Source organism: Corythoichthys intestinalis, chromosome 1 (genome assembly GCF_030265065.1).
Source record: "Corythoichthys intestinalis isolate RoL2023-P3 chromosome 1, ASM3026506v1, whole genome shotgun sequence".
Lineage (NCBI taxonomy): Eukaryota > Metazoa > Chordata > Actinopteri > Syngnathiformes > Syngnathidae > Corythoichthys > Corythoichthys intestinalis.
This window is the reverse complement of record NC_080395.1, coordinates 19,229,857-19,255,683: the sequence shown is the minus strand read 5'-3', so window position 1 is coordinate 19,255,683 and position 25,827 is coordinate 19,229,857. Positions and strand designations below refer to the sequence as shown.

General features: G+C 38.0%; 1 protein-coding gene across 3 annotated transcripts in view; it reads left to right on the top strand.

Annotated features, from left to right (window-relative positions):
• Nucleotides 1-197: 197 nt before the first annotated feature.
• LOC130914911 (semaphorin-7A-like) overlaps nt 198-25,827 on the top strand; it is a 67,865-nt gene continuing 42,235 nt past the window's right edge. The window contains exons 1-6 of one of the 3 annotated variants that reach the window (XM_057834509.1): nt 198-269; nt 21,461-21,591; nt 21,820-21,879; nt 21,942-22,040; nt 22,105-22,213; nt 22,297-22,404. In XM_057834509.1, the coding sequence (XP_057690492.1) occupies nt 21,538-21,591; nt 21,820-21,879; nt 21,942-22,040; nt 22,105-22,213; nt 22,297-22,404 (430 nt within the window). In that variant the 5' untranslated portion in view covers nt 198-269; nt 21,461-21,537. Of the gene's footprint in view, nt 270-13,434; nt 13,593-19,498; nt 19,542-21,460; nt 21,592-21,819; nt 21,880-21,941; nt 22,041-22,104; nt 22,214-22,296; nt 22,405-25,827 lie in introns of those variants that run through there. The other 2 variants (XM_057834503.1, XM_057834515.1) reach the window with 2 other exon arrangements.

Below are 25,827 nucleotides of genomic sequence, written 5' to 3'. Positions count from 1 at the left end.
GTATATGTTGGTTCAAGGGCCACATTTATGTTAATTAAACCTCATGTGGGCCAGACTAATTTATTTTTGTTTGTCAAGAAATGCCATTGATTGAACTAATCGTCCATTCCAGAGCCGTATAAAGAGAGTCGCGACACTCCCATAGGGAGACATTATACGATTTTACTTCCGGGTTTTCCGGGAAGTGGAGCCTCGGGTAGTTCCAAACATGGCTTCTACGAGGGCGGAACGCATTCATACGAATGGCTGACTGTCAAGTATATTCGGAGGTAAGTTGATGATAAAAACGGTCCCTTTTGAATTTTCAACAGTCTATATTCTATAAGAGGCGCTTTATAATGAATATGTTGAGCTTTATTTGTATTGCGTGGCGTAATTATACATATATTTTATCTTGGTGACGAGCGATTTCTTCTACTTTTTAAAGTGCCTGTGACACGAAAAAGCATGTTTATTTCATAATACACGCGGTATTTTATGCCCCTGAATGATATGGACCGCTTGGATGTGTGTGGAAGCGATCGCTATTTTTATTCAGTTTTTTGAATCCCGCGCCATGAAAATGAGTGACTTCCGGCTTCGGTCTTGCATTGAGGAGGAGGGCGCTGTGACGTGTACGGTAGAAGACGTCCTCTTCACGCTACAGTGTACTGTTGTGTATTAGGACGAAGGATTCAGCTGATTTTGCGGATTAATACGTTTATTTTTCGCATCACGCCAGCCAAACAGCTGCAGAAAAATCATTCTGTATGAGGGAGAGGCGTAGTCGCCTTTTTGGAGTTTCAAAAGGTTCCCATTCACAGTGGATATTTACTGTGGAACCATTGGATTTACGAGGAAGTGAGTAAACATCTTGTTTTGTATTATGTCAAATACGAATACAGCGATTACAAAGTAAACACTACAAACTTCCTTTAAATAAAGAATTACTCACGTTTGATCATTGATAGACATGTAAAAAGCTCTCCTAATGCTCATTAGCAGCAGCACGTTAGCTGCACAACAACTGCAGCCACCCTCCTCCAGGAACGAACTGTAAATTGCTCTCCGCCGGGCGGTTTGCCGATCCCCAAAGACAATCGACAACCGGGTCGTCATGTCAAATAATCTAGGCTAGTTATGTGTGATTTTCCGCTTCGAAGACTTTGAAACATCACTCGGTCCGGGTTAGCATGTCGGCTAGCTGTCACGCCTTCTGGTTTGTTTACATTCTCCGAAGCCGGGGAAGGGAAATGACATATGTCCAATTTAGGCGTCATAAAATATCGTTCGGGAGGTGCGACAGTAAAGGTGAAGTCGACAGTTTTGACCATTATGGAGTAATTTTGCCATGTCGTCCTGAATAAATGCATTTTTATTATTTCATATTCCATTCAGCACAAGATGCCATGCCATTTATTTAGCAATTGGGGAAAATACTTGGATAAAAAAATATCCTGTAAAAATATTGCAGTAAAGAGACAGAAACACTGACATTTTGCCGCTCTCTTCGTCACGTTTTCCTCGTTGTGAATAGTTCCCCCTTGACGGGCTGACTGGTCCTTCTCAAGCCATTTATATAGCTATTGGGGAAAAATACTTGGATAAAAAGAACATCCTGTAAAAATATTGGAGTAGAGAGACTGAAACAATGACATTTTGCGGCTCTCTTCGTCGCGTTTTCCTTGTTCTGAATAATTCCCCCTCAATGGGCTGAATAGTAAAACCGATGAGCCCAGTCTACCGCTGACGTCATCCACCTGTTGGGGACGCTAAAGCCCTATAATGGTAGGCGTGGCTAACCGGCAGATTAAAAGACTAATTTCTCGTCATCTGTGCTTTGCTAAATTGTTGTATATAGTCGAATCGTCTCAAAATATGATTCTAATTCACATAATAATGCCATTTAAGACTTTTTTTCTCGTGTCATATGCTCTTTAAGCTGACTGCTAACTAGGAATGTATTGCCAGGGATGAATTCATTAAGTCGCCACCTGTTTTAAATTGTCTGCTCTTTTAGAGGCCCTTTGGGACGTTCACACTCATCTGAGTATTTGTAGACGACTGGCTTTCACGTGACATTTGCCATTATTATATTTTAGAGATCTGTATAGGTTGAAAAGTGATGTCAACAAACAATAAACACAAATTTATAATCGAAAACGAATTTAATGTTGTTTTTTTTAGGTCACATTTTCAAGATCCGCTTCTGAGCACGAAGCCCATTTTTCAAATAGCAAAAAACATTAAAAGTTTTATTTCATGTTTTGACGGCTGACCATTGCCATCCATTTTTCCGCTGCTCGTTTTTTGGGGAAACCATGCTGCACAACCAACCATCACAGCCCACTAATCTATAAAATGTTAGGTGTAAACAATGAACCATGATACCAATTTCACCAATTGTTCAATAAAATATTTTTCTTTATCAAAGGGTAATAAGTTGTTATTGTTATGCATTACACCATGTTACAGAAAATAACACAATTTTGTTCCTGGATTGTAATCATTGTATTTGTGTTGCTTGGGTCCAAACTAAATGAAAAATGCCTCTAAAAAGGTACAGGTTTGGTTTTGCTAAAATTAGAGGCTATATTCAAAATTTGAGTTAAGCGGGAAATATTTGTTAAACGTAATTTCTTTGTTTTTCAGGTCAAACTAAGTCAATAAAATTAAAAGGAAAATGTACATGTATATATATATATATATATATATATATAAACATTAGAAAGTACAACAGTAAAGAAAAGTTAAAAATAGAATTTAAAAGTCGTGACCTCCAACTTTTTGGGAAAAAAAGTGTTTTTATATGTTAATGCGACGAAACAAACTAGGATGTGCCCTTTAGAAGTTGGGAACAAACTATGTTATACATGGTGTTATCTTTAATATATTACCACAGGTCGGTGAATCAAGGAAATCTAGACATTCTCTGGGAAAACAGTATTCTTGTTGTGAAAAACGAAAAACCTAAATCTTGCATTTCAATGTAAAAGTCGATTTCTCATGCAAATGCTAACACAAACATGAAACTTTCACCCCACATGGGAAAGTTCCCTTCTGCGTTAACAGTTTACATAGTTTTCAGTTATCGCCTTACCCCTCTAAATGTAAAACTAGCATTTAAATGTATGTTATAATGCAATGACATAATCAAACTAGTACTTAGATACGCGATTTTATCCATTTTCCCATAAATGTCGCAATTACCGCTGTCAGTTCCATTGAAAACCACTACTGCGCTGCTTGTGCTTGGAACTACCCACACCCTACAGGAACCACGTGATCACCTGCGGCAACATAAAAGAGTGTTGCGACTCTCTTTATACGGCTCTGGTCCATTCCATTTGGACCAGTCAAAATAAATTGGATGTCTAGCGCCATCAATGGCACTGCAAGATGAGCATTCGCGACCTTCCAGGATAAGTGAATTGGACGTCCATCGTTGTCAGAGGCAGGCAATGAGTCGGTCCATCCATCCAGTCATCATCTTACCCGGTTCTGACTGGTTAGAGGACCAGCGCAGTGTGTCAAATACACTGCACTCAGCTATGTACTACTCTGCACTTGTATTCAATGAAGCCGGAGGTGTTTAATCATATTGGTAGTGCAGCCACCTTTGAATGATATAGCAGTGTTGCAAATGTTGCAATGCACACTCGTAGCATAGCTATCATTACACTAACTGATCATTTTTCTTTGTGAAGTTGAGTCAAATATTGGAGCGCCACCCCACCGTGTCCATGGTTGAAATCAAGTTGCAATGCACAAACACACACTTCACGTGTTTTCTTCTTCGTGGTGTTCGGCAGCTTTTTTTCCGATCGGTCGTCAGGGCATCGTAACATGGAATCGAAATTTTAAAATTCAAACGGTTCTGGGAGATCGGAGTGTTCACATCGATGTGTTCTCTCGTGACATAAAGGTTATGCTTCCACGAAAATCTGACAACTGAGCAGGAAAAAAGTTTCTCTCCAGTGTGCGTCTTGATTGCTTTAAATAAGGAATCCATTTGCAGAGAATCTCTTGACCACAAATGAGCACAGAAAAGGTTTCTCCTCAGTATGCGTTCTTATGTGCCATTTTTAAAAATATATCCATGTCTGATGAGTGCATCTTTTACCACAGCTGAGCAAGAAAAAGGTTTCTCCCCAGTGTGTGCTCATGAAAGAGCGTTGAAGTGCCTCTTCTGAGCAAATGTTTGACCACGAACTGAGCAGACAAAAGGTTCTTCTACAGTTTTGGAACAAATGCCTTTACATTCGTCACATTAAATAATGAAATTGCTTTTTGCGGCAACTTCTAACATAACTTGTTGCATCTTCTCATTCAATAACGCCCCTATAGTTATTGTATAAGCGTTATCTGCATTACCTATTATGTGATCAAAGTCAAGTCTTCCCTGCAGCACAAACCTGTCATTTTCTAGATGTCTCTGCTGCTCTTTGTGGTGTTCTTTGTTGACAGCTTTGTGTGTCCGTCCTAGTCTTGGGTTCCACATGGCTCTTCTCACTCTAGCATGAACCAGTCACGTCCCAGAAATGGTTATTATTTGGCTAACATATGTTAGGGTAAGCCAAACAGAGAGTCAGACGGAGTATGGTGGGTCATGTTGACAATTTCTTCAGTTGATCATTATTATTATTTCATATTGCACAGCAACTTTCGTTTTGAAGGCAAGTTTATCAAAATAGAGATGCATGTCAAAATTTCTGCACAATTTATTGTTCCGTTACATTGCATCGTGTAGGAGGGAGTTGCCATTTGTCATACTGTATGACAAAACAACAAAATCACTTTTGGGGGTGGGTCCTCGCCTATTTTACAGGCGTATGGTATCATTCTCGAGCACATTGAAACAACAATTTTACCTTGAGTTGATTTGTGAAAACTATACATTTCATACACGACTTTACTTCGAGGTTCCCTTTAAATTAATTTGTTTTTTTTTTAACGTTTAAATAATTGCTCGAATGTATTTATACATCAAATCTATGTAAAATATTATTTAAACGTACAGGAATGATTCAATATAATAACTATAATAATAATAACAATAATAAAGATCTAATTATATTTGAGACCTGTAGCCTGTACTACGAAGCCGGTTTTCTGGCTTAGCAGGGTAACTTCGAGAGTAACTTCATCACGTGCGACCTAAGTTCGCAGCTAAGCAAGACTACGAAAGGTGGATATGTTGGAACCGAGAAGTGTTGCCATGGCAACACACGCCACATGCCAAACCTGGTCGTCTCAGAGTTAGATCTTGCTTAACCCCAGAATTCGAATTAACCACGCTATATTTAAACAGCACTCCTCCGTGGACGTGTCCTCCTGACAATGACAGCGTACCTGGACGACCCATACGACATTGGCGCGCGGATTGTGAGGGGCTCTCTTCGGAGGGCACGGGTTTTTGGAGACCGCCAGAATCCGCTGGCGTACCCGGAAGATGTTCTCCATGAAAGATATAGATTTTCAGCTGAGGGAATTCTTTACCTGTGCCAACTGATCGAGGCGGACGCGCAGATTGTGTGCCTGTCCGTGCGCTCTTTCGCCAGGGACAATATATGCATTCCATCGGTGATGCTGAATATCTGCGTAAGAACACTGTATGCCGTGCGATTCGGAGTGGGGTATGGAAACGCTTCAAATTGATTGTTGAAATCGCTGAATGTAAACGAATGCGGAGCTTTGCTCTCATACAAGAAATATATTTAATGAACTTTTCCAGCGTTATTTCGTTGTGTAAATGTGTTTATAATAATCATAGAAATATGTAGACTATTTAAACATTGAGAAAACTTGAAGAGATTAAAATAAATGTCAAATCCACTGATAGGACAGACGCACAAATATAAAAGATATAAATGTTTATTGAATATGCATCTTACAGTCTTGTTTAACTGTGAAAATTCGTTACAAAAGACGGGCTTTAATTTACGCAGCAACGCATGGCATCCCCGCATTTCCTTCTTCTCCTGAGTCCTCACAAATATAACATAAAATTTTGGGGGGTCGGGGGGTTCAGGCTCAGGCCTGCAAATCAAATTAATTGATCGGGCTCGGGTTGGGCTGGATTTTTTAGGCCCAAACTAAAAAAAAAGGACATAGGTATTCATACAGTCAATGGGACTAAACATACAATCATCCTGCTTCATGTGGTGATACGCGATAAATTATACAGTTAACGTACCAAATCTTATTTTACTGTCCTGAAGGCATGCTTTATTTCTTTTCATGGACATAAGTAAACTGGCATATTGACGCATTCACAAATCACACGATCTGTAAATTCGCTGCCAACAGACCCGTTGCGCTCTACTCGCCGAAGCGGTGTTGGATTTCGCGGTGAGGGTGGATTTTAATTCCTCATAACTCCGCATGATCATCGCGCATTCCTCCTCCGTGAAGTAAGGTCCCCGTGCCATCGTCACAAGTAGTGTTTGACTCTGGTCTCCGCCCCATTTTATGTGAACGCGCAGTAACTCTGACTGGGTTGACACAGGTTCGACTAATCAACCTCATAATCAGTGTCGTAGCACCGATTGACCACAAACTAGACAACCAGGTTTTGTCAACTCCGGTTACCCGCTGGTAAACTGGATTACTTCTGGGGAGGTTGAACTCCGTTCGTAGTATAGGCCACTAGCGTCCACATATGTGGACATATTTTGGGTCATGTAAGTGTATGGAATTCAAAAACTGCATGATAACCTTCCCTTGATTATGTTGTACCGAGTCTACCATAGATGGAGTAAATACAAATCTGTACTTTGTGGTCAGCGATTCTCTTTAAAGAGAACCTTAAAGCAGTAATGTGAAGTAATTTCATAACATGCCAAATAGGGTCACAATTAAAGTAATTAAACATTGTCCAACAAATAAAGCATGAAAAAATCATTTATATGTTGTATATTTGACAAAATAACCACGTTTCCGAAGTTCGAGCCTGAAAGGGGACGAACCTGGAAGTGATACGTCACACCGGGAACACCGATGGCAGCTCCATACATACGGCCGCCATACAAAGCCCTTCAAACAATGATTCAAACAGCGATATAAGCGATAGATTGAGCGCAAGGGAGGAGATCCAAGTTTTTGAAGAGTTGGAGGAAGAAGAGGAGGTTGGAATTTTATGTTGGACCTAACATGTATTAGCCAGACGCTAATCAGGATGCAAACAATGTGCCTAGACTACCTGACATGGAATGGATACAAAACCCATCGAGATTACAACATTGGTAAGATATAGGCTGTTATTATTTTCATGATTTGAAGATGCAGGCATTTGCACATAATTTTATATTTTTTGTCTATCTGATGACATTGTTAAAAAAAATAATAGTCAGACTTCATGTTCATTTTGGCAGATCCGGCAGCTCTCGTGCATATAAAATAATAATATAAAAACGTTTGGGGGAAAGAAGGAGATGAGTCGTTGATGGCTTTCTCCACTTAATTGTAGCAACAATAAGAAAACAAAATAATAGCGGACTGCTGCCACATTCGACCGCAAAGTTTTGCTTCTCGCTCATCTCCCCCTCGCCTCCTACTACTCACAGCTCTCCAGTCCCAGCGTCTCTTAAACGGATCGTGCAGTGTCTTGTTATGAGCTTTTTGTTTACAAATGTATCGAACACACGACGTGCTGACAACTTTGTTTCTTTTTTAACTCATGGAGCTAATCAGTACAACACGGCTCGGAGGTGTTCTCGGGAGGAAGTGGCGTCTAATGGCGTGAGGAAATGTAGTTTTTTCACACAAGCGAACAGATTACAAAGCACCACTTCAGTGTTGTCCCAAGACTACATTTCCCATGATTCACTACGTGACCTGCGCGCTCGCTGATTTGCTGCCAGCAGACATTAAAAGCAACACTTGTCACCTGTCAGCGGCTCTTGCGAAGCATCGAAACGCAAACTAGAAGGCTATCAAGCGATCACCGTGAAAGAAACGGCGAACCGTACAAATGCAATGTAATGCTTGAAGCATGAAGGTGGAAATACAAATACAAATAAATATGCACAAACTCACCGACGGTGTGTGTCTCTTACTGCAACGTGACCGTGAATTACCGCGACGCCGACCCGTTTATATGCACATCCACACCCCTTTCCCGATTGACAGTAGATTAACCCTTTTGGACAAGATCGTAGATGACGCACAATTTAAACACGCTTAACCTAGCGAACGCAACAACAACTATGATCGGGGATTGCCACGAGTTAACTTTTGGCTAACGTCGCTAGCTTATACTGTTCATTCCACAACAGTTGGCAGCTCTGCTTTGACAAAGTCATCAGTCATTTATCCAAAAATCACACTTACTTTTTGGCAAATCCTTGATCATAAGCAGACCGGTTAAGGAAGCAGGCATCTTCGAAGTGTTTGCAGCAGGGAACACTAGTCGATGACGGCGTGAAATTCATTCGCTTAGTGCGAACAAAAGATGTCCATTTACGTGCCCTGCTATCCTTTGGCCACTCATACAACTTTTCGTTTGAGTGAGAACAAAACATCGCCACACACCGCCGTGGCATCTTACCGAGAAGCAATGCAACAAACAATACTGTTCTATGGCGCACTTCCCTCGCACTTCTAGGTGTGACGTAATTTCCGAAGATTGCCGAAGAAAAGCATTTTCGTTGTCAAGGGCGTTGCTATGGGTTAAACAAAGAATCTGGAAGGGTTGCGTTAAAAAAAATTACGAAAATATGCTTGTAACTGTATAGCCATTGATATTATTCAAAAACATGGTTGGCCAACCTTACTTCACATTATTGCTTTGAACACTCAAAAATACAAAATACAAACTGGTGAGAAACCTTTCCACTGCTCTTTTTTTGGGGGGGGGGGGCTCAGAGATTCTCTAGAAAGACAAACTATCCAAGGCATACAAGAACATTGGGGAGAAACCACTCTCTTGCTTAGTTTATGGTCAAAAACTTTTTGAGACACACTGATGAGAAACCCCTATCCTGCTCAGTTTGTGGCAAGAGATTCTCTTTAAAAGAAAACAAAAAGGGGAAAAAAGCAAAAAAAAATGTTATTAAGAAGATAGAAAATTAGACTATACAATTTTTAGGTCAACAATGTCTGTAATCGGTATTTTCATTCTCAAAGTAGATGATGATGTATTTGCTAATTGATTAGTCAATTAACTGTGGCAGTTGTAGTTCACCTGCCATTGACGGCGACAGATGCCCAATCAATTTTGACTGGGAGGGGTGAGTAAACGGCCCTGCGAATCTGGACGTCTCAAGCTGACGTCGGTCATTGGCACTGAAACATTTCCAATTGACAATGACAGACAATGAAATAAAGACTATAAAATTTATTAAGAGGCATATTTCTGTTTTTATTTTCAATATTAATTTTGTTTTAATGAACATTTTAGTTATTTATAAATGTTTTCCCCAAAAAATATATGATATAAAAATAGAGTAATAATTATAAATTTCTTATGTACTTAATTTAATAATTAAAAATATTTTTTAAATTACCAGAAATTAGTCACTTGTCCTATAGACAAGTTTCCAAGGTACTTCCGCTCTACTTCCGCATTTCTGCTCGCAACTTCCATTTTACACTTTCTCCATCCCAAAAAACAGTGCAGCTGGAGTAACATTACTCATCAAAATCCCTCAAAAAAGACAATTTAAAAATATCGCATCCATTTGCCATAATCACAACATGGGAGGTCAGCATGTTCATTAAGGCAGATTTGAAACCAAGCCCGTGCCACAACAAAGACTAGGTGCTTATGTAGCCATGTTGCCGCTGGTGTTATGGATACTATCCCTGCATTTTAATGTGTCTGGTGTTCAAAATATACTAAAGCTAAAATCTTGCGCATGAAACGACTTGTTATTAGATGATGATTGTAATTATGATGTTTAATATTATTTAAAACAACTACGGTACTGCTGTGGCTGCAACACATGCTATCTGCTGCTAGCCTGTTGCTAATCAGTACATGTAGGATGGCACAATTATGTAAACACATAAATGCAAGTGTTACAAGTTTTTTCCCTGTTTGTTTACATGTGGAAAACGCTGTTAGGCAAGGAAGGACAAATCGATGTGCCTCATAACAACAATTACTGTACGTCGATGGACAATTATCGAGACTATGCCCATTCTACTTTGATGAGGGAAGGCTCGACATATGCTGCAACTTCATTTATATTTTTCTGATATTTTAGAAATTGTGATTTTTTGACCTGTTTTGCACATGCATCAATCGTTTTAAATAAAACAAAAATTGGAATCATGTTGTCCAAAAGTTTAATTGTGATCAACATCTGCAATAAAAAAAGAATGACATACTATTTTCATTTATATGTACATACCTTGTAGTATTTCCTAGTAACAACAAAATCCGTGTCAGCCCTTCTGCATTTGGCAACTGTAATATTATTTGTAATTTCACCATATTTTGGTCACTCAAGTGGCCGGTGTATCAATCTACATTTTACGTTAACACAAGCTGTTATTATTTTGTCCACAAATGATCAACGAAGTGATAACAACAAACATACAATCCTTTAGGTATATACTTAGGTTTAAAGCCCATCCTTAACTTATTGTCTGCAGCTGGTCTCGATTTAAGGCGCATGGCGAGGTAGAACCACACTGCCGCATTGTAGATACTAGCTGATCGCTGATCAAAACATTCCCCTTTCAACCATATACAGTAGTACCTCTACATACGAAATTAATTTGTTCCAGGACCTTGTTTGTGAGTCGAAATGGTCGTATGTCGAGCAGGATTTTCCCATAAGAATACATTATAATTTCATTAATTCGTTCCACAGCCCAAAAACCTACACTAAATCCTTAATAAATACTGCTGTTACTATTGAAAATAGCAATTACAAAGAGCAAAACAAATAAATTATGAATAAAAATCATAATAATAATAGTAATGATAATAATAATAATACCTGTAATAATGTAACGAATCGGTTCTAATGTGGCGGACTTTTTTTGCTTTACCTGAACGCACCGCGGGGTTGACGTGACGGTGAGCAAGAGAGCGTGGTTCTGTTTTACTTTCTGTTTTCATGCTGGCGTCAGTGTTGCTCAAGTTGATTGAATAAATGATTAGAAACTTGATGAAGCTGGCGATTTCTTTGGGGATGTTACCACAATAAGAATTGTCACCTTAACTTATAAAGACTGGCGAACGGAGGAGGACCGCCAGCCGAGATCAATATTCTACGGCCCTTTTGTCAACCCAGTTCATGGATGCACATACCATGCTTATATTTTCCAGTCATTTACATCTTCATTTCAATGGTAAGCTTCGCCATTTCTTTTTTTCTCCACCTGCACCAACCTTTTTGGATCCAGTGTTGATTTCTCTCACAAGAAAATCTGTTAAAAATCGTCGCATTTCGAGCATGTCGTCGGATGTAGAAACAAATGGGGAGTCAAATTTTACGTCAGCTGTCGAAAAGATTGTGTGTTGAAGCGATCGTATGTCGAGGTATCACTGTATATAGGCACTTCCAAGAGTTCATGCACAGCACAGAAATTCTCGGAGTCTCATCTACGTCGTGCAGAATTCATTTTTGGACATTCCGTGGGTTCCTCTGGTTTGAGTTTGCGGTTTTAGCTTTGTCACAATACTTCAACCGCACTTCATGTTGTTCTGTCTAAACTAGAATTCCGTGCAGAAATTGCCAAAGATGGCGCCGCTCATGTTTCGCTCAGAGAACTTGTCTATAAAGAGTTAAACTCCATCCCATGATGAATAAATCAAATTAATTGATGTACTATGTTCTTATTTGTAATGAATACTAATTTTTTGGAAGGCTGTGATTTTAACCCTTGTGTTAGCAAAAAAATATATATTTCGCGTCAAACAAATTTTACAAAAATTGTGAAATTATTTTAAATGTGATAACTAAGTTATTCCTGAATATTTTTTTTACTTTCAATCACTCAAATTGTTCACTGGCATCAGAGCTATCTATTCACATATAGTTTTTATTTTTTATTTGTACTTTTTTGCCCTCTATTGACAATAAAAGCAGTACTGTGCTACGACCAAAACTAACTATGTTGGATATATACAGTATGTCGAGGTATCACTGTATATAGGCACTTCCAAGAGTTCATGCACAGCACAGAAAGTCTCGGAGTCTCATCTACGTCGTGCAGAATGCATTTTTGGACATTCCGTGGGTTCCTCTGGTTTGGTTTTGCAGTTTTAACTTTGTCAACATACTTCAACTGCACTTCATGTTGTTCCGTCTAAACCAGAAGTTCGGAGCAGAAATTGCCAAAGATGGCGCCGCTCATGTTTCGCTCAGAAAACTTGTCTATAAAGAGTTAAACTCCATCCAATGATGAAGTAATATAATTAATTGATGTACTATGTTCTGATTTGTAATGAATACTAATTTTTTTGGAAAGCGGAGATTTAAACCCTTGTGTTAGCAAAAAAATATATATATTACGCATCATACAAATTTTACAAAAACTGTAAAAGTATTTCAAGTGTGATAACTAAGTTATTTCTGAATATTTTTTTACTTTCAATCACTCAAAATGTTCAGCAGGATCAGAGCTTTCTATTCACATATAGTTTTTATTTTTTATTTGTACTTTTTTGCGCTCTATTGACAATAAAAGCAGTACTGTGCTACGACCAAAACTAACTATGTTGGATATATATGTCAAGGTATCAATGTATATAGGTGCTTCCAAGAGTTCATGTACAGCACAGAAAGTCTCGGAGTCTCATCTACGTCGTGCTGAATTCATTTTTGGACATTCCGTGGGTTCCTCTGGTTTGATTTTGCAGTTTTAACTTTGTCAACATACTTCAACCGCACTTCATGTTGTTCTGTCTAAACCGAAAGTTCGGAGCAGAAATTGCCGCTCATGTTTCGCTCAGAAAACTTGTCTATAGAGAGTTAAACTCCATCCAATGATGAATTAATATAATTGATGTACTATGTTCTTATTTGTAATGAATACTAAATTTTTTGGGAAAGCGGAGATTTTAATATTAATATCAATATTATTTTTATTAATATTTGTAACTATTACTATCTTTGCATAGGCATTGTTTGTATTGGTTGTTTGAGATAGCAGATTGTGAAGGACTTTGGCGCCATCTGCTGAATATGCCTGTATAGCTCTAAACCAATCGGGGAAAACAACCTCAAAATAGTTTTAAAGCGCGTTTTAGGCCCATTTTAAGTGGAGATTTTTTGGGGGTCTTTCCTCCGTCTTTGTTTTCGTATTTAAAATAAATAAAGTTCATTTTAATGATAGAATAATTGTCATTTTACATCCCAGTCATTTAAAAGAATGGGAGTAGTCAAATAATTGTTTATTTTTGACTGGGCCAATGTGCATTTTCTAGTGATTTGTTCGGGGAAATTCATAAATATTCAAGTGTGAATGGGCGTGACGGGATGAGCGGGGTGGAGAAAAGAAATAACACAACTCCGCTGTTCTCACTTGCCTTCACTCAAGGATGGCAAACTTGGTATTGACGCTTTATTTTCATTATTTGTTTATTTTAAGGCTTCTCCTTAATGTCGAATCAGTGGTCCAGACGCGTTTACCGAGAATGACTTTCACACAGAACGGTAGGTGTCAGGTTACTTGTTCCTAATATAGTAGCTGATGGTGTTTGTGGTACATTCGCCCGTCTTCGGGGAAGGCTGCGTGGGTTCGGTTCCGACTCGGTGACAGTGTGATTTGTGCAGGGTGCGAATGGTTGTCTGTCTTTGTGTGCCCTACAACTCCCCAGAGCTCAGTTTAGGGTGTAGCCCGGATTCAGTACAAGTACAATGTGTGGAAAATGAATGGTGTTCCAAATATTGTTCGTCTATTATTAACCACCTGTTAAGTATAAGAGCTGCCAGAAGTCAAGCCACATTTATATAAGCAGACCTTATAGTTAAAACTAAATATAATGCAAACTATCATCCCCAAAACAGGTTATTAAGTTCAAACGCATCATACATATCCCTTGTAATAAATGGCTGACAGCTGATTTGAGTTACTAAATTCGAACGAAGAGTGTTTTTAAAATAATTCTTAAGCCACGGTGATTAAATTACATTTAAAATGGATTTTGATTAAACTTTTTCAGTGAGTGCACATCTGAAGCAGCTCCAATTCTAAACATATATCACGCCATGACCTCAAAACTTACCAACTTAAATTTTCATGGCAGTGGCAATGGAGCATTTGTATATAAATCATATATTTGCTGAATGACTACTACTTGATACGGCAAGTGACTATTTTTGGTAATTAAATAACACAATCTTAACCCCCAAAAGATCTCACATCAACATACATGAACATCATATTTTTGGTCATGTAAGCAACAAATAGTGGCGCCACCAGAAATTTTTCATAGGGGTGGCCAGATGGGGCCACTTAAAATCTTGGGGTGGCCAAAACTAAAAGCCATAATTTCAGGTTTTCATTATATTATTGCAGTAAAAAGGTCAGGGGAAAACTATCAGAAAGACACGGCTACTGATATACTGTGTATTGTGTAATATTTGATGTTACTAATGATTTAATGTGCATTGTCCATAACTGTCCAGTCAACATTTTGAGTTCCACAACAATTATGTTTTATTGTGTTATGTATATATTAGCAGTGTTGTTAATCTTACTGAAAAAAGTAATTAATTATAGTTAAAAATTACTTCTCCCAAAAAGTAATTGCGTTAGTAACTCAATTACCTGAATGTAAGAGTAATTAGTTACTTGGCAAAGTAATTGGTGATAATTACTTTTTTTTTTTTTTTTCCCTCAAAAAAAAAAAAAACAAAAAAAAACATTGTCCACACTATGTGAAGTTTTTTGTGAAGGTTTTTGGTACAATTGGCCCGAGCCCAATTCTTTACCCTAATTTACCCGTTACCCTGAATCAACTGTTAAAAGTTGTTAAAATTGCTCCCATTATTACATTAGTTCCCTTCTCTCTACTTTCGACATATGAAAATTTTAAAACTGTTTCATCATTTAAAAATAGATTTAAGTCAAGATTATGCCGATTTAGAAGTATTTTAAATAAAAAGTTACTTAGGTTCGCTAGGAAGGTTCTCTACAACAGAGCCGTCCTAAAAAGTCTACTGCTTTAAGATGGCGGCTGTCTACTAACGCATTTTGCATCTAGTTATTCTCTATATACAGTACATGTGATATCTACCATGTCTACCATATCTACCATAACATGTGGGCGTAGTTTGTAGGCTATCGGCTACAACATGTATTATTGGAGCTACCTAGCATCGCGTTTGCACGGCGTCACAACTTTCTTGCCTCCTCCCCACTCCTGCTCTGCTCTGTCGTCTCGGTGAGTCCGTCTCCCTCAGACTTTTCGACCAATATAGTAACGCATAGTAACGCATGCCTTTCCGTCCTCAGTAACGGTAACGGCGTTGCCAAGATGAGAAAAGTAATTAATTAGATTACCCACTACTGAAAAAAATAACGCCGTTAGTAACGCCATTATATTGTAACGCCGTTATTAACAACACTGTATATTAGGCATAAGGTGTACATTTAACTAGGGCTGTCAAACGATTAAAAATTTTAATTGAGTTAATCACAGCTTAGAAATTAATTAATCGTAATTAATCGCAATTCAAACCATCTCTAAAATATGCCATATTTTTCTGTAAATTATTGTTGGAATGGAAAGATAAGACGGATATATACATTCAACATACTGTACATAAGTACTGTATTTGTTTATTATAACAATAAATCCACAAGATGGCATTAACATTATTAACATTCTTTCTGTGAAAGGGATCCACGGATAGAAAGACTTGTAATCCTTAAAGGATAAATGTGAGTTTGTATATTGTGACTAAATATTGCCATGTAGTGTATTTGTTGAGCTTTCAGTAAATGATACTGTAGCGACTTAACTGTTCTGCCCAAATGCATGATGGGAAGTGGTGCAACCATGACTGTGTGTGGTGGCTGCAAATGCTATATCTTCTCTGCATTGGGTACACTACATGGTGTTAAGATCAGCTCCTGTCATTCTTCCCCATGTCGCTTCCCACGATATTCATAGTTGCTGTGGGAGAGGTAACAAAGCTTTTGCCAATTAAAAGCACGGCCCCAGTGAATGCCTGTATCTACTCCACTCACTTGACACTGCCCTTTATCTCTGTATATAAGTAAAATGGCGCCATTGTAGGCTGTTTGCGGCAATGCATGAATGAGTCGTACCGCAAATGCGTTAATTGCGATAAATATTTTCACGTGATTAATTTTTAAAAATTATTACCGCCCGTTAACGCGATAAATTTGACAGCCCTACATTTAACAAAACAAAATAAATGCATTCATTTGGTATGAAATCCATAACTGATGCTACAATAATCTAACGATATACTGGCAAGCGGGGTGGCCAGTGGGGTGGCCAACCAATTTATAGGGGTGGCCGTGGCCACCCCTGGCCACCCCCTGGTGGCGCCCCTGGCAACAAATAATTAAAATGTATACAGGTGTGGCAATCATGACCAAAATGTACTGTCCACTAATGTATATAATGTTTTCAATCATGTTATATGTAAATGTATTCATTTTATTAACATTTTTAGGATACATATGTTAGGGCTGGGCGATATGGCCTTAAGTACCTATCAAGGTAAATTGAGCAGGTCTACCTCGATAACGGTAAGTGACGATAAATTTGCTTAGGCGGACCGTTATATAATTTGAAAATCTGAATCAATGCATGAAATACAAATGAACCGTTTCTCAATGATTTATTAAACAGCTTTCAATTCCACATATTTAACAATTGTACATGCAGTGTAAACATTAAGTATGTAAAAATATCTTGTAAACAATAAGCATTCAAGTATGAACATTTATGCCTGTATGACTTGAACAACGTGCAACATTGTAAATATTGCTATGGCCACTGTGCAAAAATGTCATTGGAACACAAATGATTTACATCAAAAAGGGCTTGAACTGCAGATTACTCAACACAAGTGTTTACATCAAAGTTTCCCCCCCAAAAAATTTCCCAGAGCATTTACTGAAATACACACACACACACACACACACGCAACCCCCATATACACATTAAGCTACAGTGGTATGAAAAGGTATCTGAATCTTTTGGGATTTCTCACATTTCTGCATAAAATCACCATCAAATGTGATCTGATCCTCGTCAAAATCACACAGATGAAAATGCAGTGTCTGCTTTAACTAAAACCACCCAAACATTTATAGGTTTTCATGTTTTAATGAGGATAGTATGAAAACAATGACAGAAAGGGGAAAAATAAGTAAGTGAACCATCACATTGAATATTTTGTCCCTCCCCCTTTGGCAGCAATAATTTCAACCAGACACTTCCTGTAGCTGCAGATCAGTCTGGCACATCGATCAGGACTAATCTTGGCCCATTCTTCTCTGTAAAACTGCTGTAGTTCAGTCAGATTCCTGGGATGTCTGGCATGATTCGCTGTCATGCCACAGCATTAGGTCATGTCACAGCATCTCAATGGGGTTCAAGTTTGGACTTTGACTTGGCCACTCCAGAACGTGTATTTTGTTCTTCTGAAACCATTCTGAAGTTGATTTACTTCTGTGTTTAGGATCATTATGTATTTGTAGCATCCATCCTCTTTTTAGCTTCCACTGACCGCCTCAGGTTTTCCTGCAAAACATCCTGGTAAACTTTTGAATTCATTCTTTCATTAATGATTGCAAGTTGTCCAGGCCCTGAGGCAGCAAAACAGCCCCAAATCATGATGCTCCCTCCACCATGCTTCACGGTGGGGATGAAGTATTGATGTTGGTGAGCTGTTCCATTTTTCCTCCAAACATGACGTGTGTTACTCTTAAAACTTCTGTGGCATGTCTGAGGGCCTTTTTGCGAACATTAAACGAGCAACAATGTTTTTTTTTTTTTGAGACAGCAGTGGCTTCCTCCATAGAGTCTTTCCATGAACACCATTCTTGGCCATAGTTTTACATATACCGGTAGCTGATGTGTGCACAGAGATATTGGACTGTGCCAGTGATTTCTGTGAGTCTTTAGCAGGCACTACTCTACTGTCACGGACATATTGTGTAATTTCCCCTTTTCAGTGATCGCATATATTTTTGTATTTAATAAACCCTTGAATGCTTCCCTTCGTTGTTTTCTGCTTTGAAGCACAACCTTGTTTCTGGGGTAGCAAACCCTTACATCGGCAACAAACTAAACCATACATTTCCAAAGATGGACGATGGACTTTCTTCCTTGGCTCTGCGATTTTGTAGCAATTTAATTTCGTAATGTTTTCAGTTTAATTTGGCTATTGCAAGCTTGCTATGTTGATAATTGCGATGTTTGTTTACCGCTTTTCGTCTTACTGCGAAGAGGGAGGAAGTGGCAATAAGCCCGCCATGATTGTAATTGTTCAATTGTTCAAAAATCCTCTCAGGCTAAACCAAACTACTAGTTCAGTATCAAGTTAACAGTTCAAAATAGTAAATAAAATACTCAAGTCTCCATTCTGTATCAGTAGCTTTAAACTACATTCAATTAATTTAATGGTGTGAATCAACCGTTAAAGTTGTTAAAATTGCTCCTGTTATTCCATAACTTCCCTTCCGTCTACTTTTGACATGTCAAAGTTTTAAAACGGTTTCATCATTTAAAGATAGATTCAAGACAAGCTTTTGCCCATTTAGGAGTATTTCAGATAAAAAGTTAATTAGGTTCGCTACAACAGAGCCTTCTAGAGAAGTCTATAGATCGGCATCCCGATCGATCGGGACATCTCTAGTTTGTAGCAACTAGCAACTTGGTGTTGTATGTAGCGGCTGTCGGCCGCAGTCAGGTATGATTGTTTTTTTTTTTTTCTAGCGGCATGAGTTGAACATGATATTTACACTTGGTCCGTTTCTCATTGCGTCCCAAAGAACATGCTGACTGTGTTTTACTTTTGCTTTACCTGGTATAATTCAATAATCGGAATTTGGATGTTTGTAAATCGTTCTTGAATCTTCCACGGCCGAATCGCGAATAATATAAGAATTGGAAATTTCGCACGCCTCTAGTAAATAAGGCTCTAATACCGCATTGGCCCGAATATAAGACATTGTTTTTAGCATTGAAATAAGACTGAAAAAGAGGGGGTCGTCTTATATTTGCGGTCTAGACATTATACCCATTCACGACGCTAGATGGTGCCAGATATCATTGAAGATATTCAATGATATCTGGCATTCAGATTTGTTTTAAGACTACAGTTACAGTTAGACTTCACTTTGATGGTTAATGGAATTATTGCAGTTTTGTTGTTTTATCACAATAGATTGGTGTATTTTAGGGCTGTCAAAATTATCGCGTTAACAGGCGGTAATTAATTTTTTAAATTAATCACGTTAAAATATTTGACGCAATTAATGCACAAATGCCCCGCTCAAACAGATTAAAATGACAGCACAGTGAAATGTGTACTTGTGTTTTTCAGAGTTTTGGCGCCCTCTGCTGGCGCTTGGGTGCGACTGATTTTATAGGTTTCAGCACCCATGAGCATTGTGTAAGTAATTATTGACATCAACAATGGCAGGGTGGTAGTTTATTTTTTGACTGAAAATTTTACAAATTTTATTAAAACGAAAACATGAAGAGGGGTTTTAATATAAAATTTCTATAACTTGTACTAACATTTATCTTTTAAGAACTACAAGTCTTTCTATCCATGGATCACTTTAACAGAATGTTAATAATGGTAATGCCATCTTGTTGATTTATTGTTATAATAAACAAATACAGTACTTATGTACCTTATGTTGAATGTATATATCCATCTTGTGTCTTATCTTTCCATTCCAACAATAATTTACAGAAAAATATGGCATATTTTATAGATGGTTTGAATTGCGATTAATTACGATTAATTAATTTTTAAGCTGTAATTAACTCGATTAAAAATTTTAATCGTTTCACACCCCTAGTTTATTTACATTTCAAAAACCAGAAGCCATTCATTTATGGATGTGATTGCACTTTAGTTTACATATTTAAATGTTCAGATATTAAGATTTGAATGAGGCAAAATAACATGCTTTTTCTCTCAAATATATTGTTAGAATCATTTGTTTCAGATGTACTGTAATTATTTTCCCGCTAAAAACTAATTTGGTGTTCAAAAAGTCTTTTTTTCAAACTTGAGTCTTGAAAAACGGGGTCGTTTTATAATCAGGGCCGTCTTATATTCGGCCCAATACGGTAGTATATCAATCAATGATTAAAAACCAGAAATACACTTTGGTTATTACCCCTAATAACACTCTGAACTTTTTTTAAATGTCATAGTATTTAAATTAAAGATGTCCCAATCGATCGGGTCCGATCACGTCATTTTCAAAGTATCGGAATTGGCAAAAAAATATCGGACATGCCTTTTTTAATATATATTTATATTTTTTTAATTAAATCATTTTCTAATTGTATTTAACGTTACAGACAAAATGTCTTACACTCATCCAGAGTCTTTAGTTTTGGCTTAAAGTAGGGCTATCAAATTTATCACGTAAATGGCGGTAATAACATTAAAATATTTAACGCAATTAATGCATGCGCTGCACTACCCACTCACGCATTGTCACGTTCAATCTATAATGGCACCGTTTTACGTATACATAGAGCTCATAGAGCGACAAGGCAACGTAAAACGAGTAGAGAGAATTTTGGCAGCCTTTGAAGCCTTTTTTTAATTGGCTAAAGCTTTACAATCCCTCTCTCTACAATTAGAAATATCGTGGGAAGCAATATGGGGAAGAAAAGTAGTAGTTGATCTTTTTCTTAACACCCTATGTTATTTCCCAACGCAGAGAAGATATATCAATTGGTACTACTACGCACAGTCATGGTTGCACTTCCCATCATGCATTTGGGCAGAAGTTAAATGGCTACAGTATCATTTACTGAAAGCTCAACAAATACACTATATGGCAATATTTAGTCACAATATACAAAGTCACAAGTCTTTCTATCCGTGGAGCCCCCCTCACAGAAAGAATGTTAATAATGTAAATGCCATCTTGAGGATTTATTGTCATAATAAACAAATACAGTACTTATGTACTGTATGTTGAATGTATATATTTGTCCGAGTTTTTTCCATTTTTTTCTTAATGCATTGCCAAAATGTATATGATCGGGAAAAATTATCGGGAATGATTGGAATTGAATCGGGAGCAAAAAAAAGCAATCGGATCGGGAAATATCGGGATCGGCAGATACTCAAACTAAAATGATCGGGATCGGATCGGGAGCAAAAAACATGATCGGAACAACCCTAATTTAAATGAGTGCCCTTTAAAGAGTTAAACATAATGTAATCACCATGCAAGTCGTTTAATTTAATTCAAAACTCATGCTGTAAATTTGACTTCACTGGACTATATTTAATTTACATGTCATAAAACTCATCCTTTGTTGTCCCCCTGGCAGAGCTGGCACTTGAAGATGTGACTTTACCCGAGGAAATCCTAGCGTTTCTTTATCCGCAAAGAGAGCACAGCCCTCTCATGGCTGTCGGAAAAAGACATTTGATCTCACTCAGCTTCCAGAATCCTTTTAAGGTAACCAATGACGTCTGAAATGATTAAATTATTCATAAGTGTTCCAAAAATGTAAGTCTGTTAATGTCATCAGTCATTGGAAAATGCAGATTTACTGGAGAGGGTTAAAGGAGGGAAATAATTTTCCCAATTTTTAATGAGCAAAGGCCTGTATTTTCCATTACAAACATTCCACTGCATACCACCAAACAAAATATGCATAAATAGGATGCCATCTGTCTGTTTCAGACTACAGTGGAAACAAAGTTGCTGTGGACTGAATGCGCGGACACACAAGTGGCGCCCAACGTGAGATACACGCACAAACGCTACTCTCTTATCGGTCGCTCAATTCCTAAAATGTGTTTCAGGGTTGCAACTACGACGTGGTCTTGGCCCATGAAAGGAAGGACACCAGCCGTGTGTTTCTCTGCGGGACAGATGGAGCCGAGACACTGTGCTGCGACATGGTGAGACACTTATGTTGAACAATGCTTTGATGGCTTCTTACTGACTACATGTGTATATTTGTAGAAGCCATATGAGTTTCCGCTCATCTGCTCGCCAACTGATGACCTGAAAAACATGCAAAGGAACATTAGGGATTTTATCTTGAAGGATGCTGAACATTCAACACTTGTTGGTGAGCTTTGTTGTTTAGTTATTTTGATTATGAGCTCCATTTTATGTCAATATTTTTCCGGTTTCGTTTTGAATCAATTCCAGAATCTGCGGAAAGTTCCTCACTGTTTGTAACATACTCCGGCTCCCAGGAGTACGTGGGCGTCCACAAGTTTGGAAAGAATAGAGTGGGACCAGCTAACCTTGATAAAGGTAATGTGATATTCATGTTGAGTGATTCCCTTAGGACTGGTCACATGAAAAGTTGTTGTTTATGCAAGCGTGACTCTGGTCACATGTCAAACTTCCCTGAATAAACTGCTGAGGACTGTATTAAAGATGTTAAAGTTTAGATTTAGCCAGGGGTGAAAGTGGCTACAATTTATTAACGGAACTCCCCGACCTGAAGGTCGCCACGAAGCCAGAAAATTTGTTTATTTATTTATTTTCATTTTGGAGGGAGGGTCAAACCTCCTAAAACTAGTGAAATGCAAAGAAAACTGTTTTAGCAGTTATTTCTATAACACATACAAAAACTGATTTTCATTCAAAATTGTATTTTTTCAATGATTTGCAAAATAAAAGTTAACAAAAACAGCAATAACCCCAACCAACCTCCATCTCCTAATTTTTATTTTCCCTCATTTCCTCACATACTAAATGCCAAATCTCAATTTTAACTACTTGAGAACATAGGATGTATGTTAAAATTGAAGTTAATGTAAACATTTACTTTTGCTTTCTTTTTTTAATTTTTTTTTTTTTTATAATAAAGATATAAGTAACATACATTCAGAAAAATAAGTACAATTGACTTATATTATGCAGAGTGAAATTGAATATATTTTGAAGACCGCACAAACATTGACTTTTTTAAATCATAAGGAAATGAATCAGTAGCCTAACATAAATGAACAAATATAAGTCCAAAGTGCACATTGACAGCCAAGACCTCCCCATCAGAGCAAATAAAACAAAATATGATAAATAAGCCTCCTCAACTCTTTCCTTGCTCTTAAAGATTTCACCCATTTTCTTTTGCATTGCCCTTTTTTTCCGCATCCATTCAACACTTGCAAAACATGCACATTTGAACCAAACAGAGCTAACTATCTGTGCTAATTACATGTCAGTATGTCAGCCAATTGAACGGATAAATGAGTCCAGGCGTTTTGCTTTGGTGCGTGCATTCGCACTGATGTGACTCATCATCGTCGGACTCTGATAACTGCAGCAGCTGGGGAAACCTCCATGCCGTCCGTGGAATAAAATAAATAATAAATGTGGAAACTTATTACGCTACACAAGCACTTTATTATGCTTGTTGTTAACACTTGTGTATGTAAATCTGATGTTGGTAGATTGTTTTCTTCTTAGAGATGAAATGCATGTGTGGCAGCTCAGCATTTAATTTTTTTCTTTTTAACAGTGTTTTGACAGTTGCCGTCATATTTTTGGAATCAAAGCACCGTGTACCGGAACTGTGTTCCGGCCCTGAATCTTATACCGGAACTGCGTTCCTGACCGTTCTGGCCCACTTTCACCCCTGGATTTACCATTGTTAAACCAATACCTATTTTTGAGTGTATTATCTTACAGAAATAATGTGTCACTTCACATTAGAAGGTCTGTTTCTGTCAGATTCAACAAAAAGTGTGAACACAGCGATTGGCAAGACAAGTCTGGGGTGTTAGCCACCTATTATGCAAAACGTCAGCTCTGAAAGGAATGTTAGCTCACCCGTGACACTAATGAATGAATGGGCTGAACGTCAACAGACTGTGCATGTGTACTTCCTAAGGTCCTAAGAGTTGTGACAATGTCAGAAAACTGAAAAACGACTGTATGAATGTAGTGCTGCAGCAATCGAGTATTTTAGTAATCTATTAATCGATGAACTAGTTAGTTCGAATAATCGAGCAATCGGATAAGGAATGTAGAAAATTAAAATACCTTAGCTGAGCCTCAAACGGTATGAAAAAAAATAAATGAATAAAACTCTAAGTACAACAACAGAACAATTGGCTAACTTACATAGTAAAAGTCCGCTAGCTTAAATGCTATAAAATGCTAACGTTTTAATTCTTATTTTTATAATGCTCTTAACAAATGGTTCAAACGCATACAGTGCCCTCCATAATTATTGGCACCCCTGAAAAAGATGTGTTTTTTAGCTTCTAATATATATTTTTTTGTTCAAATAATATGGGACCTTAATGAAAAAAGAGAGAAAAATACAACCTTCAATACAAGTGTATTCATTCAGTGGGGAAAAAATCCCACATAAAGAAAAAATCATTTGACATCAAATAATGTTTGTCACAATTATTAGCACCCCTGGTGTTATTACATTGTACATCACCCTTTTGCCAATAAAACAAGGTCTGGGGACTGAGATGGCCATTGGAGGAGCTTGATTTTGTGTCTGGTGAACCATTTCTGTGTAGATTTGGCCAAATGCTTAGGGTCATTGTCTTACTGAAAGACCCAGTGACGACCCATCTTCAGCTTTCGGGCAGAGGGCAACAGATTTTGATTTAAAATGTCCTGGTATTTCAAAGCATTCATGATGCCATGCACCCTAACAAGGTTCCCAGGGCCTTTGGAAGCGAAACAGTATCACTGACCCACCCCCATACTTCGCAGTGGGTATGTGGTGCTTTTCAGCATGCGCATCTTTCGTGGCACGCCAAACCCACTTAGAGGGTTTTTTGGCTTCAACTGGGACCGTGTGTATTTTTGTGTGAGACCAAGATTGCATCTTTTTCAGGGGTGCGAATAATTATGGAGGGCACTGTATTTGCACAAAAAAGGCCTAAATATACCAATAAACTGATTTATGAATGCATTAAAAAAACATTAGCTCAAACAAAAATTTAACTTACATTGGTCTTAACAGGGAGCAACTGGTTTCAACCATGTCAAATGAGTTGTATCATATTCAATGCCGCCACTAGAAGGCAGTGTATCCACCGAAATCGGTTACAACGCCACTTTAATTAAACGAATACTCGAAGCAGGAAAATGTAATTTGAATCGTTTTTAATCGTTGCAGCACTACACGAATGTAATTTAACAAGTAGAAAACGAGTTTGGCATTGAAATTTTACCATTTCATGGTGATTCCATCCAAAACAATGCATTGCAGGAGGAAGCCTCTTCTGAAACGGTACGCAAGAAAGCCCGCCCATCTCATCTGACCATAGGAAATGGTTCCAGTAATCCATGTGCTTTGTTGACATGTCTTCAGCAAACTGTTTGCAGCCTTTCTTGTGTACCGTCTTCAGAAGAGGCTTCCTCCTGGGGTGACAGCCGTGCACACCAATTTGATGTAGAGTGGGGCATATGGTCTGAGCACTAACAGGCTGACCCCCCACCCATTCAATCTCTGCAGTAATGCTGACAGCACTCCTGTAAAGAGTCACATGACATTTTGGAGGGAAAATGACCAGCAGTACTCAATTTGGACATTTAGGGATGTAAGTTTCTTCAAAGGGGTGCACTCACTGTTGTTGCCTGGGGTTTAGGTATTAATTGTTATATTTTGAGTTATTTTGAGGGGAAAATAAATTAACTCTGTTATATAAGTTGCACACAGACAACCTTTTATTGTGTCAAATGTCATTTTGTCAGTGT